The sequence below is a fragment of the Chiroxiphia lanceolata genome, chromosome W (assembly GCF_009829145.1).
Source record: "Chiroxiphia lanceolata isolate bChiLan1 chromosome W, bChiLan1.pri, whole genome shotgun sequence".
NCBI lineage: Eukaryota > Metazoa > Chordata > Aves > Passeriformes > Pipridae > Chiroxiphia > Chiroxiphia lanceolata.
Window position 1 is genome coordinate 9,219,095 of NC_045670.1, and position 19,157 is coordinate 9,238,251.

At 40.1% G+C, this 19,157-nt stretch overlaps 1 protein-coding gene across 1 annotated transcript in view; it reads left to right on the forward strand.

The window, feature by feature from the left end:
• The window catches only part of LOC116780039 (guanine nucleotide-binding protein G(q) subunit alpha), a 207,879-nt gene that overhangs the window by 181,103 nt on the left and 7,619 nt on the right, over positions 1-19,157 (forward strand). Inside the window, exons 4-5 of the mRNA XM_032674548.1 lie at positions 420-548; positions 1,522-1,651. Coding sequence (XP_032530439.1) covers positions 420-548; positions 1,522-1,651 — 259 coding nt within the window. The remainder of the gene's footprint in view (positions 1-419; positions 549-1,521; positions 1,652-19,157) is intronic.

The following is a 19,157-nucleotide window of genomic DNA, read 5'->3' on the forward strand; positions in this document are numbered from 1 at the left end:
ATATCATTTGTAAACACTGTAGAGTAATTATCAAGAAATATGTTATAGAATCAGATAAAATTAGTCTTATATTTTGTACACATTTTATCATATTATTTGTCTTTAATCAGAATTCAATAATTGAAAATTTTGAATTGTTGGTGATTCAACATGTGAAAACCAAACAAATTTATATGAAAATTATAATAATCATGCTGTCCTTTTGTAGAACTTATTTAAAGCTATGTAAGTTACCAGAAAGGGAGAATGGAGCACTCCTTTATATTTCCTTCCCTCTTTTATGTCATTATTGCACTTTTTTCTGTTGCACTTCTTCCTATCTCACACTCCATTTCTTTTCCTAATACTTCCTTTCCCTTTTCCTCAATGGGATTACGGTATCATTGTCTTGCATTCCTGTTGTTTCTCCCCATTTATAGTTACCTTAACGACTTGGACCGCATAGCAGATTCGGCCTATCTACCAACTCAGCAAGATGTGCTTAGAGTTCGAGTCCCAACAACAGGGATCATTGAATATCCATTTGACTTACAAAGTGTCATTTTCAGGTAGAAAAAAAGTTTAATGCCCATTTGCTTTGTTTCTTTTGTTTTCTTTTACATTACTAATACTGTGTATAGGATATTGGTTAAAAGTAAAAATTATTCAATGTTTTTAAAATTTGAGCTTGTTCATTTTATTTTCATGTTTTTGTCCATATATGATTAGCAGCTGTTGTTAAAGATGTCAAGAGGATGAGAGACAGATTTGTCTTTTTCTGAAGGTAGTTATTATTGGTAGAAAACCTGGAAGTCATTTTTCAATAAAATTAGTATATCAAATTTATTATGAATAATAAATTATGAGACGTAAAAGTACCACTTCTGTACTTGATTTTTAGAGAGAAGTGACATTTTGTAAATTTAATACCATTCCTACAAATAATTTTCCCCACAACTCATTTTGAGGTCAAATACAATTGCTTAAAGAATAACTATGCAGTTACAATTTCAATTTAGACACCCAAGTGTCTAGTTACATTGAGATCCATAATAAATCGTGAGTACAGTCTGCCAGCAAATTTGAGGTTTTACTTTGACTATTAACAGCTTCAGTAAATACAGATTGTATTCTATTTATACTCTTGAAATTAAGCAGCCATGACAAGTTTGGAATTTTGATTGGTAATTTCTTGGGAGAAAGGTAGACCACCAACTTCATTCTGTGGACATGTGTTTCTGCTGACTATACAAGGCGTACATTCTAGAATCATGGCTCAGAACCATAAGCGTTTTGAATATCAGAAATCTGAGGACTTTGAGATTTAAATTCAGAAAGCACATCAAACTAAAAAGCAAATATGATAACCTGTTTATTTACAACGCATTCCATTAGTCTTCAATATGAAGGGTAAAGTTTTTTAAGAAAAACAAACCAAATTGTGTTTTCAACTAAATTCTTAGAATCAGTGTTTCATATGTGTTTGTATGTTTATCTGCAAAGGTATTTCTGGAGTTGATGTGATCATTGTTAATTTTGCAGAATGGTGGATGTAGGAGGGCAACGATCAGAAAGAAGAAAATGGATACATTGCTTTGAAAATGTTACATCTATCATGTTCCTAGTAGCTCTTAGTGAATATGATCAAGTGCTTGTGGAGTCAGACAATGAGGTAAGCAAGCATCAGCATAAATCACCAGTTTTTAACAAACAATACTTTCACTAAAATTAATTTAAAATATTATTTACAAATTGATTAAAGCACAAGTTTGTAGAGAGCTTCAGTGTGTGTGTTTTTACATGTTTATTTGAATATTAAATTTTTTTGACCAGTAAAATATAATGATAGATTGAATACTTCATGCTAAACAGCAAAACACAAAGTCCTTAGTCCTTTTTTAGACATTTTCAGAGCAGACTGGCTTGTCCAGTCCTTGTTGTTTTCAAAATGTCTACCAGCAGTTGTATTCAACTACATGTAATGAAATGAGAATTTCTACAGGGATTAAGAGGTTAATCCTCAAATAATATGACACAAACTGATCTCTTCCATGGAGGGTCAGTGGAACCCATCTATTTTGTGTTAAAAGTAGAATAGGTGACTATAGAGAAATGTTCTTATTGTAGCTATTTGCATGGTTAGTGTTGTGTAGCAAAGCCATAAAAATACAGTGGGAATTAAAACAAAATTCATAGGTTCTTTGCTAGAACAGACCTAAAGTAGTAAACTTCATTTCATTGACTTAAAGTATAGGATTTATATTGGCTTATATTTCCTACTTGTGTTGCTATTTTAAAGAATAGCAGAAGTAAAAAACTCATGGGTGGTGATGTATGAACTAATCAGGCAAAGTGCAGTAGTACCCAGTGTTTTGTATACAGTTTTACAAAGTGGGGGAGAATTTATTATTTGGACTTTTTTCTTTCGTAAAGACTATTCCTGTTATTCATCAAACTTGCATGAGTTATTCCCCAACACTGTTCTATGAAAGTTTTTAGCATTCATTTACAAAAGTTAGATGAAAAAAAGAAAACATTTTAATGTTCTTCATGACTGTGTATATACTTTGATTTCATTGTTTAAGAGAAGGGTTGACATAGCAAGGTAAAACAGATGTCCCTGGGCAGTCATGATTGTATTCTCAACTTTCTTCAATATTAATTTTTTTAAGAAAGACTAGGAGTTCTGAAAGCTTTTAAATTTATACTTTTCCCGTAAAAGAAAGAAATCTCATTACAGTCTTTATATCATCAGACATCTCCTTAAAAATACAACTGTTACAAAGAAGAAAATTTCAGTTGCTTATATAGTGAATACATCTTGTAATTTATTTTTGCATTCTTTTAACTTGGCAGGTATCAGAATGTTTTTTTTTTTTTGTTTTGTAAGGCATATATCTTTGATGTTCTGGTCCAAACAGTAATGGAGTCTGACAACATGTTATAAAACAAAACTTTATTGAGGAAGTAAGAAAAAATTCCAATTCCCCCATATAGCAACTCACACAATCACCAATAGCAAGCACAGGATCATAAGTGATGCCATGGCTCTGGTGGACTGCTAGGGACATTTGGTGTCTGGGTCATCTGGCAGAAACAAACAATTATGCAAATGTCTTTTAAATGTGGAGAAGAGTCAGGGCAGAGTATTGGCAGTCTGTCTAATATTGGTCAAGGGACAGGGTGTCAGAAGGCAAGGTGTCGTTTCCACCCCGTGATTCTCTCAAATCATCACTTGACACGGAGTTATAGATGAGGTTGTTATTTTGACGGGTTGTTAGTTATATAATTGACTAGATGAGGTTGGTGTTCCAACACCTGCAGGGTATAAGTTGCACAGTCAAAAGTTGAAAGCTGGTGCATCATGAGATAGGTACTGTAGAATCACCTCCACCAACTATCAGTTGTGCAGGCATCTGGAAGGTCATTATTACTGCATCTTCCCAATTGCTATAAGAGAGGTTGTGAAAGAGATTACAACCAGCCTGTTTATATCTAGTAACCCCAACCCCGGTCAGGGAGTGGTTTGACCATGACTGCAAAAATGCTTTACAACAGTCTACAACCCCATCCACTGATATGCAACAAAACATAAATAATTACATAAAGTAGATAATTACAAAAAGTGCAGTCAAAATATTTTGACAGATGCCCTGAAATATGGGAACCAAGAGGTAAGCCATGACCACAATTCACCAATTCCCCAACTGATATCTTCAGTTGCCACCTGGTGCAAGGGCTTTAGTTGTTCCTAGGTTTTCTTAAGGTCAATCTCAATGCATCAATCTTGGTTGACACAAACATAGCAGGTAATTTATACTAATATGCAAATGCCACCTTGTGTAGCCATCAAGTACTCTAAGGCTAGTGGTTTTAAACAGAAGTCTATGGTACTTGAGCAACTTCTTGCTGCAGTGCTTGGATGGCATCAATTGTTACATTTTCTATATTTTTCAGAGTAGCAGAGAGATTGATGATCACTTTCTCCAGCTCAGAGACCCCAACCAAGGAAGGAGGGTGTGGATAAACTGGTGAAATATGCATCCTCGTTCTATCAAAGGGTTAAAACCACATCAGTGTTGCAGGGCATCAGGATAATTGTGGACATGGGCCATGGAGAGGTTTACTTCAACATGCATTGCAGGCACTATTAGTCTGGGTGTATAGACCTCCTCTCCATGGGAAGATTTTCATGGCTCAACTGCTGCACAGCCAGTATAGGCCAGGGGCACCTATTGTGATAAGGTCCTAGCAGCAAGTGGTGTCTTTCAGGCAATTGTCAGTATTGACACAGTAGGTTTGCATGGTGTAGGATGGGCCCTGCCACATGGTTTGTCATTGATCATGGGACAGATCATAGCCCATAAAGTTTTGGAGGACGTAGAATTCTGATCCATGCTTTACCAAGGCGGCAGTGGGTAGTCAGTGTTTGAGAGACTAGCCTGAACAGAGTAATATCTGACAAAAATTTTAGGTGTACAGCCCCACAATTCCACCAATACCAGCATTCCCACCACAGGAAACCCTTGGTTCACAGATGCAGGATGCTATGTACAAATCCAACAGTCAGTTCCCTTTCTGACATTCACCAGTGCCTGAGAGAATTAACAAGTTGGGATACCAACCAGCAAGGTTCTGGTAGACCTCTTGGGGAAGAGTGGTTGGAAAGCTGCTCAGCAGAAAAGGACCTTGCGGTGTTGGTCACCAGTTGGCTGAATATGAGCCAGCAGTGTGACCAGGTGACCAAGAAGGCCAATAGCATTTTGGCTTGTATGAGCATCGTGGTTTAACTCCAACCAGCAACCAAGCACCATGCAACTCCTCACTCATTCCCCCACCAGTAGGATCAGGGAGAGAATTGGAAGGGTAAAAGCTAGAAAACTCAAGGGTTGAGATAAAGACAGTTTAATAGGGAAAGCAAAAGCAGCACACACAAGCAAAGCAAGTAAATCATTCACTGCTTCCCATAGGCAGGCAGGTGTTCAGCCATCTCCAGGAGAGCAGGGTCCCATCACATGTAATGGTTACTTGGGAAGACAAACGCCCTCACTGTAAATGTTCCTCTCTTCCTCCTTCTTCCTCAACTTTATATACTGAGCATGATGCCATATAGTATGGAACACCCATTTGGTCAGTTTGGTTCACCTGTCTCCTCCCAGCCTTCCATGCACCCCCAACTTCCTTGCCAGTGTGGCAGTACAAAAAGCAGAAAAGGCCTTGGCTCTGTTTAAGCACTGCTCAGAAATAACAAAAACATCCCTACTATCATCACTGTGTTCAGCACAAATCCAAAACATAGCCCAATACCAACCACTGTGAAGAAAATTAACTCTACCCCAGCCAAAACCAGCACAATCAGAAATAGTGTGGCCAGCAGGACTAGGGAAGTGATTGTCCCCCTGTACTCGGCACTGGTGAGACTTCACCTTGAGTACTGTTTAGTTTTGGGTCCCTCATGAAAAAACAGGTACTGGAGCATGTCCAGAGAAGGTCAATGAAGCTTGTGAAGGCTCTAGAACACAAGTCTTTTGAGGAGTGGTTGAGGGGTTGTTTATCCTGGAGAAAAGGAGGCTCAAGGGGAGACCATATCACTCTCTAAAACTACCTAGGAGGAGGTTGTAACAAGGTGAGTATCAGTCTCTCATTCCTTGTAACAAGCACTAGAACAAGAGAAAATGGCCTGAAGTTGCACCAGGGGAGGTTTAGATTGGATATTAGGAAAAAATTATTCACCAAAGGGGTTGTCAAACATTGGAACAGGCTACCAAGGAAAGTGGTTGAGTCACTATCCCTGGAAGTATTTAAAAGATGTGTAGATGTGGCACTTAGGGACATTGTTTAGTGGTGGAGTTGACAGTGCTGGGTTAATGGTTGGACTCAATGATCTTTGAGGTCTTTTCCAATCTAAATGATTCTATGATTGTCCTTAAGAACAATATCCACAGTATATTCAAAAGAAGGGCTTGCTCAGAATAACCAACAATAGTACAAGTAAAACAACTACGGTAAACAGCAATATAGCAGGAGGATTTTTCCAGATTGTTATGGTTGAGATAAAGACAGTTTAATAGGTAAAGCAAAAGCTGTGCATGAAAGCAAAGCAAAATAAGGAATTCATTCACTACTTCCCAGTGATAGGCAGATGTTTAGCCATTTCCAGAAAAGCAGGGTTCTATAATGTGTTAACAGTTATTTGGGTAGACAAATGTCATAACACTTAACATCCTTGATCCCCCTCCCCTCATCCTTTCCCCATATTCTTGTCCACCTCAGCCTACTCACTGGTGGGGCAGTGTGAGGAGCAGAATAGGCCTTGGTGCTGTACAAACACTGTTCAGAAATAACTACAACATCCCTATATTATCAACACTGTTTTGGTCACAAATCCAAAACATAGCACCATATGAGTTGCTATCAAGAAAATTAACTCTATCCCAGCCAAAACCAGTACATATATCAGTCTGTTCATCCAGGGTGGTCCAGTAGTGGGGTTGAGCGAATGGCTTCTGGTTCATTATGTATATTATCACTTCCAGAAATGTAAAATCACTTTTAGGGCAACCCAAAGGGGAAGTCTGTGGATCCAATGACTACCAACCTGTCAACCTCACCTCCATGCCCAGGAAGATCATGGAACAGAACCTCCAAGAAGCTATGCTGAGACACATGGAGAACAGGAAAGTGATTCAAGACAGCCAACATGGTTTCCCCAAGGGCATGTCCTACCTGATCAACCAAGTGGCCTTCTATGACTACATCAGTGGACAAGGGAATAGCTACAAATGTCATTTATCTGAACTTCTGTAAGGCCTTTGGTACAGTCCCCCACAACAACCTTCTCTCTAAATTGGAGAGCTGTGTATTTGATGGCTCAGCTATTCAGTGGATGAGGAATTGGCTAGATGGTTGCATCCAGAGGGTAGTGGTGAACAACTCAATGTCCAGATAGAGACCAGTGACAAGTGGCATCCCTCAGGGGTCCACATTGGGGCCAGTGCTGTTTCATATCTGCATCAGTGACATAGACAATGGGTTTGAGTGCACCCTCAGCAAGTTTGCAAATGACACCCAGCTGAGCGGTGCAGTTGACACACCTAAAGGACAGGATGCCATCCAGAGGGACTTGAACAAGATTGAGAGGTGGGCCCATATAAACCTCCTAAAGTTCAACAAGACCAAGTGCAAGGGCCTGCACCTGGTTTGGGGCAACCTCCAGTACAGGCTGGGGGATGAAGGGATTGAGAGCAGCCCTGAGGAGAGGGACTTGAGTACCGGCAGATGAAAAACTGTACATGAACTGGCAATGTGCACTTGCAGCCCAGAAAACCAACTCTATCCTGGGTTACATACAAAGAAGTGTGGCCAGCAAGTCAAGGGAGGTGATTCTCCCTCTCTACTACACTCTCGTGAGACCCCACCTGGAGTATTGTGTCCAACTCTGGAGTCCTCAGTACAAAAAAGACATGGATCTGTAAGGGCAGGTCCACATAAACAAAGTGTATTTTTCTCAGAATGTGGGTGCGGCAGAAATAAAAAAATGTTTAAAAAGTGTTAGTTCTCACCTTAAATTAAGAAACTGACAATAAATATTATTCCTCACTGTGATGTGTCAGGTTCATTAAGGAAGGCAATAATTGAACTTGACTGCTTTGATAATCAGTCAATGGATATTTTTTTTACATGGTATAATTCAAATAAACTTTGAACTGTGAAAGACTATTAAAATTTCAACACCAAATTGTGTATAAATACCCTACTTTTTTCTTACAGATAGCATCAGTGTGATACTATGATAGAATCTAATCCTTCTTTGATACTTGTGCCTGTCAGCTGTGTTAGAGATCTGACTCAAAAACTTGCAGTGTTCTACTGCTCCTCTTGCATTGCTTTCATGGTCAAATTAAACAGTATGAATTTTGAAAGATGTCCTACTTTCTTTTTCTAATTAGTCCATTGCATGATATTATCTGAAGGTTTTTTCCTTGTATGCTATGACAAAGAAAACTACTTTTTGACGTATTTGTGCAATTCTTTTCAGTTAATACATTGTTTCATTAATCTTATTTTCATGTATAAATATAAATCTATAAGGATTATTATTTGCAATTCAGTTCATCTGTGTTTGTTTATATGACCCTTCATCATTCTGAAACTGTTTTAGAGTTCTTAAGCCTCAGCTTTGTATTTTCAAAATGTAGTGCATGATAGACTTTCTACTGTAATCTGTTTCTTTCCTTGTTTAGGTTATTCAAGAGAAATACATTTGGATTATAAATCAGATGAGACTATAGTAAGTTGAGAGGTTTCACTAGTGTATCTCAATGGTTTTTACTTACTGGGTATGTGTGAGATTGAGTTAGACACCATTTCTGAATTCATATCCTTAGAGGAGTTAAGTCTTCAACTACTCTGTAAGGGGACATCATGCATAGAAATAACGCAAGTGTTCAGACTGTTTGTCTTTCAGAACTCTGTATAGGATGATGCTTAAATGATATATCCATGAAATTGCAATCCAGATCTGCAAATAACAATTTGGAGGTTTCAAATGGGAAAAGCATGGATAGCTACCCAAGTTGTATCATAATTATGACTCCTCTAACAACCAATTCTCAGAAACAATGTCATCACATGGCCTTGAACACTTCCAGGGATGCATCCACAACTTCTCTGGGCAACCTGTTTCAGTGCCTCACCACCCTCACAGTAAAGAATTTCTTCCTAATATCTAAAACTATCCTCTTTCAGTTTAAAATCATTACCCCTTGTTCTATCACTACATACCCTTGTAAAATGAAGGGATCGGCTCTCTGATAATTCCCTGATGTCCTATAGGTCAAACTTTCCCTGAGTTATATCAGTGGATCTAGAGAAACTTGCAGTTTTATCAAAAAGCAGAGTTTAAAACTTATTTTTAAAAAAGTTCAATTTTAAATAAGTTAAATTTCATTTTAAATTAATTTATTTAAAGTAACTTCTTTCCTTAAATAAAGGGCTTTTCCTACATAGAGTATATTATTATTCTATATGCCAGGAAAAGAATTTCAGGCAAGGAAGGCAAGAGACCAGCATGGCTGAGTCGAGACCTGCTGGTAAAACTAAAGGGCAAGAAGGAAATACATGGGCAGTGGAAGCAGGGAGAGGTATCCTGGGAAGAGCATAGGGACACTGTCTGGTTGTGTAGGGATGGGCTCAGGAAGGCCAAGGTGCAACTAGAGCTGAACTTGGCAAGGGATACAAAGAAACCATGTGGTGCAGTCAACATGCTGAAGGGAAGGGATGCCATCCAGAGGGACCTGGACAGACTTGAGAGGTTGGAATGTGTGAACCCCATGAAGTTCAACAAGGCCAAGTGCAAGGTCCTGCACATGGGTCAGGGCAATCCCAAGTGTAAATGCAGGCTGGGTAGAGAACAGATTGAGTGCAACTCTGGGGAGAAGGACTTGGGGATGTTTGTAGACAAGGAACTCAACATGTCTCATCAATGTGCACTTGCAGCCCAGAAAGCCAGCCATATCCTGGGCTGCATCAAAAGAAATGTGGCCAACAGGTCAAGGGAGGTGATTCTGTCCCTCCACTCTACTCTTGTGAGACCACACCTGGAGTACTGCATCCAGCTCTGGGGCCCCTGGCACAAGAAAGACATAGACCTATTGGAACGAGTCCAGAGGAGGACCACAAAGATGATCAGAGGGCTGGAGCACCTCTCCTATGAAGACAGGTTGAGACAACTGGGGTTGTTCAACCTGGAGAAGACAAGGCCTTGGGGAGACCTTATAGCAACCTTCCAATACCTAAATGGGGCTTACAGGAAGGCTGGAGAGTGGCTTTTTGCAATGGCAAGCAGTGACAGGAGAAGGAGGAATGGCTTTAAGTTGAAAGACGATGGGTTTAGATTAGATATAGGAAGAAATTCTTTACTGTGAGGATAGTGAGGCACTGGAACAGGTTACCCAGAGAGGTTGTGGATGCCCCATCCCTGGAAGTGGATGGGGCTTTGAGCAACCTGGTCTAGTGTCCCTGCCTATGGCAGGGGTGTTGGAACTAGATGATCTTTAAGGTCCCTTCCAACCCAAAGCATTTTATGATTCTATGAATAACAAAAAGGGCTTCTACAGGTATGTTAACCAGAAAAGGAAGGTCAAAGAAAGCGTACCCTCCTGATAAACACGGACAACAAACTGGTAACAATGGATGAAGAGAAGGCAGAGGAACTCAACAACTTTTTTGCCTCAGTCTTCATTGGCAATCTCTCTTCCCACATCTCTTGAGTGGATGGACTGCAAGATGGGGACTGAGGGAGCAAAGTCCCTCCCACTGTAAGTGAAGATTCAGGTTTTTGACCACCTGAGGAACCTGAACACACATAACTCTGTGGGACCTGATGAGGTGCATCCCAGAGTCCTGAGGGAATTGGCTGATGTAGTTGCCAAGCCACTCTCCATGATATTTGAAAAGTCATGGCAGTCAGGTGAAGTCCCAGATGACTGGAAAAAGGGAAACATTGCACTCATTTTTAAAAAGGTAGAAAGGAGGACCCTGGGAACTACCAACCTGTCAACCTCACCTCTGTGAGGTAGACCACAACAAACTGTTGCTGCTGTCAAAGGGGTTGCTGTGAAGGTTGGCATGACTTCTGTGAAAGTCTGTCAGTAACTGAGAAGCCTTGAGCCAGCTCCAGATGCACATTTCTATACATTAATTATTCACAAGTTTTTGTCTGCAGTGTCATGGTTTGAGAACCCCCGCCCCGGAGCTGAAAGATGGGTAGCTCCAGGGATGGATTTCCGGTGCTGAGCCAATGGGAAGCTTGGTACGCCTCTGCGGAATTACATATTTGCTGAAACCAGAAAAGAAACACTGTTTGTGCAGTTGGAATTAGAGACCACGAGGAGAGAGAGAGTGGGGTCGTATGGCCCACGGGGGCCAGGGTTTTTCCAGGGACCCGGCGCAGCTTTGTAGCTGGGCTGGGTGCTGGGCTAAGACCCCGCCGCCCCCCCACTGCCAGTGAGAGGCGGCGGTGTGGGACCCGAGTGGCCAACCAGGGTTGGAACCAGGTCCCTGGTAGGTAGGCATGGCACTAGAGCCAGGTCGACACGGGTCAAGGGGTGGCCCGGTGCGGCGTTGGAGCAACCAGGGATGAGCTGGACCCCTAGCCAGAATATGCAGCAGTCAGAAAGCAAGAGAGAGACTACTCCAGGAGTTTCCCGGCCAGCCTCGTCACCTTCCCCCCCCTTGCCCCATGGGGGAGGCGCAGTAAGCAAACTGGTTGGGCCTTACAAGGAAGCGACGGCAGCCACAGCAGCTCAGAACGAGCAGAGAGGCCCTTCTGAGGAGCGAAGCAGACCTGAAGCAGCAGCAATGCACGGCATGGAGCATGTAGGGAGCGGAGTGGACCTGGAGTGGTCCAGACAATACCAACAACCAGCTGGAGCCGGGCGGAGAGACGCGGTGATGCCCTGTGGAGAGAACTTGCAACAGAGCAGAGAGAGAGATAAGTCTGTTGGAACGTTCTTGGGTAGGGACTGAGTCAAAAAACCCCAGAACCCTTTGACCCTGGAAAGGAGGGGTGTCCCCCAGACTTAGGGGGGCCCTCGGAACTCCCATGGAAGGAAACCTCCATGGAGCAGAGAATAAAGACTTTAAGTTTTATCTCCCTGTATTCCGTGGTGACAACATGGTGATTACGAGTGTTTCCCTTGAAGTCCATGGTGAACCCTCAGTGGGAACTGAGTGGCTAGAGGTGGGGTACTAAGATCCCACACCCTAGAGAGAGAGAGAAGATTTCCCAGCTACGGCGAATCAGGGCTGTAATCCTGAGAATGAAGGAGAGACGACTTCTCCTCCTGGACTTTATGGGGGAGAAGGGGTGATTTTTGTCAATACATAGTTTGTTATGATAGGAGAGACTATTTAGAATTGGTGTATATATTATTTTATAGTTTTTATTCTGTTAGTAATAAATTTTGATACCATTTCCTGTCGTTGTTAAAGTCAGAACGGCCAAAACGACACAGATATCAGACGTAGTCCAGGTGTAAGGTGATCAGGAAGCTGTTTATTGCTCTCAAGTGTTTCTTTTATACTCTTTGTACACTATCGTACCACAACACAATTGGTCAAAAGTCTCAAGCATAAAACACTGTATATACTTTAATTGGTAATGCAGAAGACACTGCACACACTCTTATTGGTGACACTGAAGACACTGTGCATGCTGTGACATGCTATTGGTGACACTATACACATTTTGATTGGTGATCTTTGGTCTGGGTTGCATTACGTTTGTTCCGTCCGGCATTACAGTAAATATTTCCTAAAAGTTGTTTAAATTCCTCTCGGCTCTTGTTCATCTGCTTCTTTTTGTTGTTCCTCATCTTTATAAAAAACTCGCAAATTTGTTATTAATAGCTCAGTCAGTTTTAAGTGGGTATCATGGGTAATTTCACAGTGTAATTCTCTCTGTTGGAGATAGGTTCCATGGTTTGGTTCTTTGAATTTTTCCTGGAGCATTCTTCAATCCTGCTTCTCAAATAACATTGGTTAGAACAATCACATTAAGCTTTAGCTCATCTTTTTAGGTCTCTAACTTCTGTATTTCCTTTTACTTTGCTTTTATCATTTTGAACAGCATTTTATCATGTTGTACTGCAGAAAAATTCTCTCCTATTGTAAAGTAAAACACACTGAATTTCAGGAAGGTCACTGTAACTTCAATAAAAGCAAATAGCAGCGTTCATTATGAAGAAACAATTGGCTGTTCAAAATCTCAGCATATGGAAATCTTTCAGAGGATGGGATTACTGATTTTGATAAGGGTCTTAGTTGCATAATTGGATTAAATATAGTTTTGTATCTTTTCTTTTATCAAGCCACACATGGCTTGGGATTTGAACAGGATTCACAAATTCATAGGGCAGATTCCTGCCTCTCTGAATGTAAAAAATGAAACTGGAGAACAGTCATGTCCTTTTAAAACTTAAACAGTCTCACCCAGCCTCTGAAACGATATGATCAACTAGGATTTATAAGCAGTTAATTCTGAATTTTTACTGATATTTATATATTTTTCTGGGATATGCATGAAAACTTTAAACATCTTATTTAAACAAAATAGATGTAACAGTTTAACTTACATCGATGTATTTAAGAAGTTAACACTCGTAAAGTAGCTTTCAACTTTAGCAATTTACATAAAGTCACAGTAAAACTCACTCAGGGTGCTTTAAACTAGGGTTTTGCTCATAAGAGTATACCAGGGGATCCAGAATGCACACCTGGCAAAGCAACAACAGTTCTGGTTTAAGTTTGTCACCTGATAACAGGGACACACCTCTGCTGCTTAGCACAAGAGACTAGGACAGATGCAGTTTAAACTTGAAACGCTGTCTGTTGTTAGGTAATTTCCTGTATTATATCTTTAGATTTTATCTCTCTTTCCACAAAGGTGGAAACTTCCAGCTAGAAACAGTTTATTTATTTTTCCCTTTTTTCTCTGGCAAAAACTACCCCTGTCAAATAAGATATTTTTGAGCTAGGTATTCCACCAAATAACTCTATCTTAAAACTTCCTCAACAATCTCAAAAAACCTATCTGTAAAATACAGAAGCAACGAAAGAATGTTTACAGAGTTGTTTGAGCGGGGGGGGAGAGGGAAGGTAGAACAACTGTGCTTAGCAACTCTGCCAGAGAATCGCTCCCCCACATGCCTTGGAATTTTCTTATCACAGGCAGTTGTCAGCAGTTACTTTAAAAACTATTTCTCCATTACATTTATGTATGTATTTTAAAACAATTTTGGTTATTTTAATGAACAACTTCAGAAAACAGTTAGTAAGACTATGTTATGAAATTGTAAGATAATTTCTTTCTCCAATCAGAAGGTTACAAAGTTGCAATTTCTACAAAACAGGATAGTTTCATTCCCCTCCCAGCTCTGAGGGAGTGAATAAAGTTTTTGCTTCATTACCAAGCAACAGACCATCTTTATCATGTGAAATACACTCTGTTTCTTTCCCTGGCAAGGTTGAATCTTTTCAAGAGGGGGCTTTTTACTTTTCTTTTTCCTTTTTCTCCTGGTAAAGAACTTTGTTTCTTCACATACACACACACAGTAAAAATAATATTGTGAACTCACAAAAACACATTCAACAGACACTAGAGTTAACATGAGAATTAAAAGAAATATCAGAAGGCAGTTTTTGCCCCCTCTTTTCTTCCCCCTGCGGCAGAGATCGTCTTCTTCAGGTTTCCATGACACCAAACTTGATCTGTTGCATATTTTTCTGTGTTTTATCTTACACACATTGTGAGACTGAAACAGACAATTAGTATATGAACAAAAAATAAGTAACTCAGGCTGCGAAGAAGCAAGAAAAGAAGGTAGGTGATGACTTTTAAGTTCAAAGGCTTATACAGGGACGGGCCTTGCTCTTTTGTTTTCTGCCCAGCCCCCACTGTTCTAATTTATCTCTGTCCCTCTCCATTCGCTTATATATCTTGATTTGAATTTCTTTTCTTATTTGTTTTCTCGGTGGAGTTATCTGGTGGAAAAACTGTTTTTTCTGCAGCAGTGGTAGTGGAGAGGGGGGGGTCCTTACTTCTTTTCTGTCTCTGGGAGTGAATTATTAAATTTTTCTGCATTTTGTTTGCTTGGAGGTGTAGTTCAAGGACAATTTATTACATCGGCAACCTGCTTATCTTTCTGGGTAACTGCGTTTCAGAGTTTTAGTTCTTATATGAATTATTGCATAGATTGTTGCCTCCCATAGGTTTCTAAATCTTTCAAAGTCTCACGGAGCAAGTGTTAGGCAAACACACGAAATGCAACTTAACGTAGTAGCTTCAAAGCCTTATTTTCAGTACTATAACAACACACGTCGTAAATTAAATTCAGCAACCTTGACATTCTTTCGGTTAAGGAGGACTTTCCATGTAGATAGAAATACACTTTCCTCCTTCGTTATATACTGTCCCGTCGTTAAAATATTGTCCCCGGTGGCACCCCTGTTAGCTTACCTAATGAGGGTTTGAAAAAGTTCAGGTCCGGACCTTTTCGCGGGAACTATCCCCACTCTCAAGCTTCACCGGGCTCCGTTCCCCCTGTACCTCGTCCCACAGGTCCAATCTCTCTCTAGGAGAGAAAATCTCTACTCTTTTCCCCTCTAGGAGGGAAGTCACAGCAACCCCTCTCTCTCGGAGAGGAATCCCTCCAAACTCTTTCTCCGAGTTGGAGATAAATCTTTCTTCAACGTTGCAATCACGTCGGCGTCTCCATATGTCAAAGTCAGAACGACCAAAAAGACACAGATATCAGATGTAGTCCAGGTGTAAGGTGATCAGGAAGCTGTTTATTGCTCTCAAGTGTTTCTTTTATACTCTTTGTACACTATCATGCCACAACACAATTGGTCAAAAGTCTCAAGCATAAAACACTGTATATACTTTAATTGGTAATACAGAAGACACTGCACACACTCTTATTGGTGACGCTGAAGACACTGTGCATGCTGTGACATGCTATTGGTGACACTATACACATTTTGATTGGTGATCTTTGGTCTGGGTTGCATTACGTTTGTTCCGTCCGGCATTACAGTAAATATTTCCTAAAAGTTGTTTAAATTCCTCGTCACTAATTGCCAGGTTGATGACAGGTTCTCTGTCAACCCCGACAATTTCCCAATGCTGAGTCTGTTGCCTGTCTGAAAACTTCTCTCACATTTGAGCAAATTTGTGGGGGTTTGAAGAATTGGTCTTTGGGTCAAACCATGTCAGCAACCTTTTCCATTGCAGCTGAAATAGGCTTTTGCTGGAAGCAATTTGATGAGGTAGAGTTGACTCATAAAATCAGAGCTTGAATGAGATATTAAATGTTGCCTTGCTCCCCACCGCTCCGACACTCTCTTCAAAGAACCATACTGTCTTGCTTGGTTTGACAAGGCTTCCTTCACACTGCATCTGATAAGGTCAGATCCCCAGTGCAGGTCTTACCCTATATTTCTTGTTATCCCATTTCTATTTCCAGAACTAGTTCATATTTCTTTAACTGTACAAACAGCTAGTTTAGTTAATGTGTTTGTAGGCAATAGCTTTCCCTTGGAGGTTAGTTTAGCACTGGAAAAGGGAACCCAGAAAGGTGGTGAAATCTCCATTCTTGGAGAACTTTCCTAGACAAAGCGATGACTGACTTGGTCTTGTGTTGCCAATACTTCAGTGAAAGGCTGGACTAGATGGGATTCAGAGGTTAATTTCAGCTAACACTTCTGGTATAATATTCTGCTGTCTGCAGTGGTGTTTCAGTGGGAGATATGTGAGTACTTACAGATGTTTACATTTAAATGGATTAAATATGTGACCATTGGTTATTCTATGGTGCCTAATGGTCTCAGCAATCAGTATCCCTGCTACACAGTCACATTCTCTATGTTCTCTTTGGTTTTAATGTAACTGCTCTCATCTAACTGCAGTGTTTTACCATTGACAGACCTAATCCTTACTCTGAAACCACCCATGTAGTCAAACTCTGCATTTGGTAGGAGCAGTAGTATTGTATGATAAGTCTGATTCTGGAAATAAACTGTAAATTCCTGTTCCTAATTTTATAATGAGTAATTTCTGGTGAAATAAAGGGAAAATTCTCCAAATGTAAGTGTCCCAGTATCTTAGTGCAATCTTGAGATGATCTAGTCCAACCTCCCTGTTCAAGCAAGGTCAGCTAGTGCAAGTTGCCCAGGAATAATAATAAGACATTTATAACAGTAAGAAATTAATTCTCCTAATATTTATTTTGTAGGCTTAAGCTGAATATCATCCACCCCAAAATAAATTTACTCCACTTGCTCCTCATTGTAAATGAGTGACAACTTTAACAAAAACAATCTTTAAACTCATAAATTCAAATTGTAATATTTTCCTTAAAAGTCCATTACTTTCTATTAGTATTCTATCAGCATTTAAGCTATAACATTTCATCTTTTTGCTTCTTTTGTTATCCCTCTACTTTCTTTTAAACTTTCTGATTCTATCAAACAAACTACAAAAAGCAAAAGGTTTTATTCGTGTGAACCTTTCAATAGAAACAAGAGGCTAATAGTTTTTCATAATGATACATTTTAAATTCAGATTTACAGTGGTGGCTTTTGGGGTAGTTTTTTAAAGCTGCTGAGAGTTTAATATGTGTTTAACGAAATCCTGTCAACCTTCCTTATAACAACAGGGAAAGGGAAAAAGCCTGATAAACATTTTTATTTACTTCCTAAGGAGGGACTCAGTTTTGGAAAGACCACCCACCTGAAGGTAGCAATTGCAGGGATGGAATGGAAGAGTTAAATCCTACAGGATTTATCATTGCTAAGACATCAGAAGAAGATACAGGTATGCTCTTGTTTTTAGAGCATGTTAGGTATTTTATTTTCTCAAACCTTAATAGTTAGAGATACTATTGTCCACAGTGTGAGTGTAGTTTGTGACAGTAAAAAACCCAAACAAAACCACAGAAAACAAAACTGATTAAAAAAACCCCTCTATGAATTTAGGACATGTACTTCATTTTTTCCCCTCCTCTGACTTCCCTCAAGTTTTAACTATGATATGGTTATTAGGTCTGTATATTAGAAAGTTATAAAAAAGGAATGGTCATGATTGTGCTTTAACAATTAACCTAAGAGCTTATGTTTTGTGCTCAACTTTGTTGATATTTCAGTTTTTCTCCTTTTTGAATGAAATTCTTGCACCATTGAAATCAATGCAACTGATTGCAAAAAATCAAAGATTTTACTTCTCTGCCTTAGTTTCTTCATCTATAAATTTGTCTATTTACTTTCACTCACTGCTCCAACATGGTGTAAAGTTTAATAAATTGCTTGAAGATTCTGTGGTGATACAAGATAACTAAACTATCAACTTCTACAGAATTGAATTTTTTAGATGGTGAACTTTTTTACAGTCCCTATATTCCATTCTTAGGCAGGTCACTTTAAAATGTAAATTAATACAAGTGAAAATAAACTTATAGTAAAACTGTCAGAGTTTTCTTACAGAATGATACACACATTAGCAACAAAAGGAGGGTTAAGAAGAATCTCTATCCTTTATTGGATGCAGGCAGAAACATAGTGACAAAGGATGAGGTACTTAATGCCTTCTTTGCCTCAGTCTTTATTAATAACAGTTGTACACAGAGTACCCAGACTGCTGAACTGGAAGACAGAGACAGGGAGCAGAATGAAGACCCCATAATCTAAGGGGAAAGGGTTAGAGACCTGCTACACCATTTAGACACACAAATCTATGGGGTGGATAGGATCCAGCCAAGTATACTGGTGGCAGGTTCTGCTTGACTAACTTGATCTCCTTCTATGACAAGGTGACCCAGTGGGGATGTTGTTCATCTGGACTTTAGAAAAGCCTTTGATACCATTTCCCACAACATTGCCCAGGAGAAACTGTCTGGACAGGTATATTCTTCGCTGGGTAAAAATCTGGCTAGATGGTCAGGTCCAAAGACTTGTGGTGAATAGCGATAAATCCAGTTGGTGGCCAGTCACTAGTGGAGTTCCCCAGGGCTCAGTACTGGCAACAGTTCTGTTTAATGTCTTTATCAATGGTCTGGATGATGGAATTGGGTGCACCTTCAGTAAGTTAGCAGACAACACCAAGTTGGGGAGGAGTGTTGATCTACTTGAGGGTAGGAAGGCTCTACAGAGGGATCTGAACAGCCTGGACCAAGGCCAATTGTATGAGGTTCAACAAGGCCAACTGCCAGGTCCTGCACTTGGGTCATAACTCCATGCAATACTATAGACCTGGGGAAGAGTGGTTGGAAAGCTGCCCAAAGGAAAAGGATGTGGGGGTATTGGTCAACAGCCAGATGAATGTGAGCCAGTAGCGTGCCCAGGTGGGCAAGAAGGCCAATGGCATCTTGGCTTGTATCAGAAATACTGTGACCAGCAGGACTAGGGAAGTGATCATCCCTTTGTACTCTGCACTGGTAAGGCTGCACCTTGAATACTGTGTTCAGTTTTGGGCCTCTCACTACAAGAAAAACATTGAGGTGCTGGAGCACATCCAAAGAAGAGTAACAAAGCTGATGAAGGATCTGGAACATAAGTCCTATGAGGAGTAGCGTAGGGTAATGAGTTCTTTTAGTCTGGAGAATAGAAGGCTCAGGGAAGAC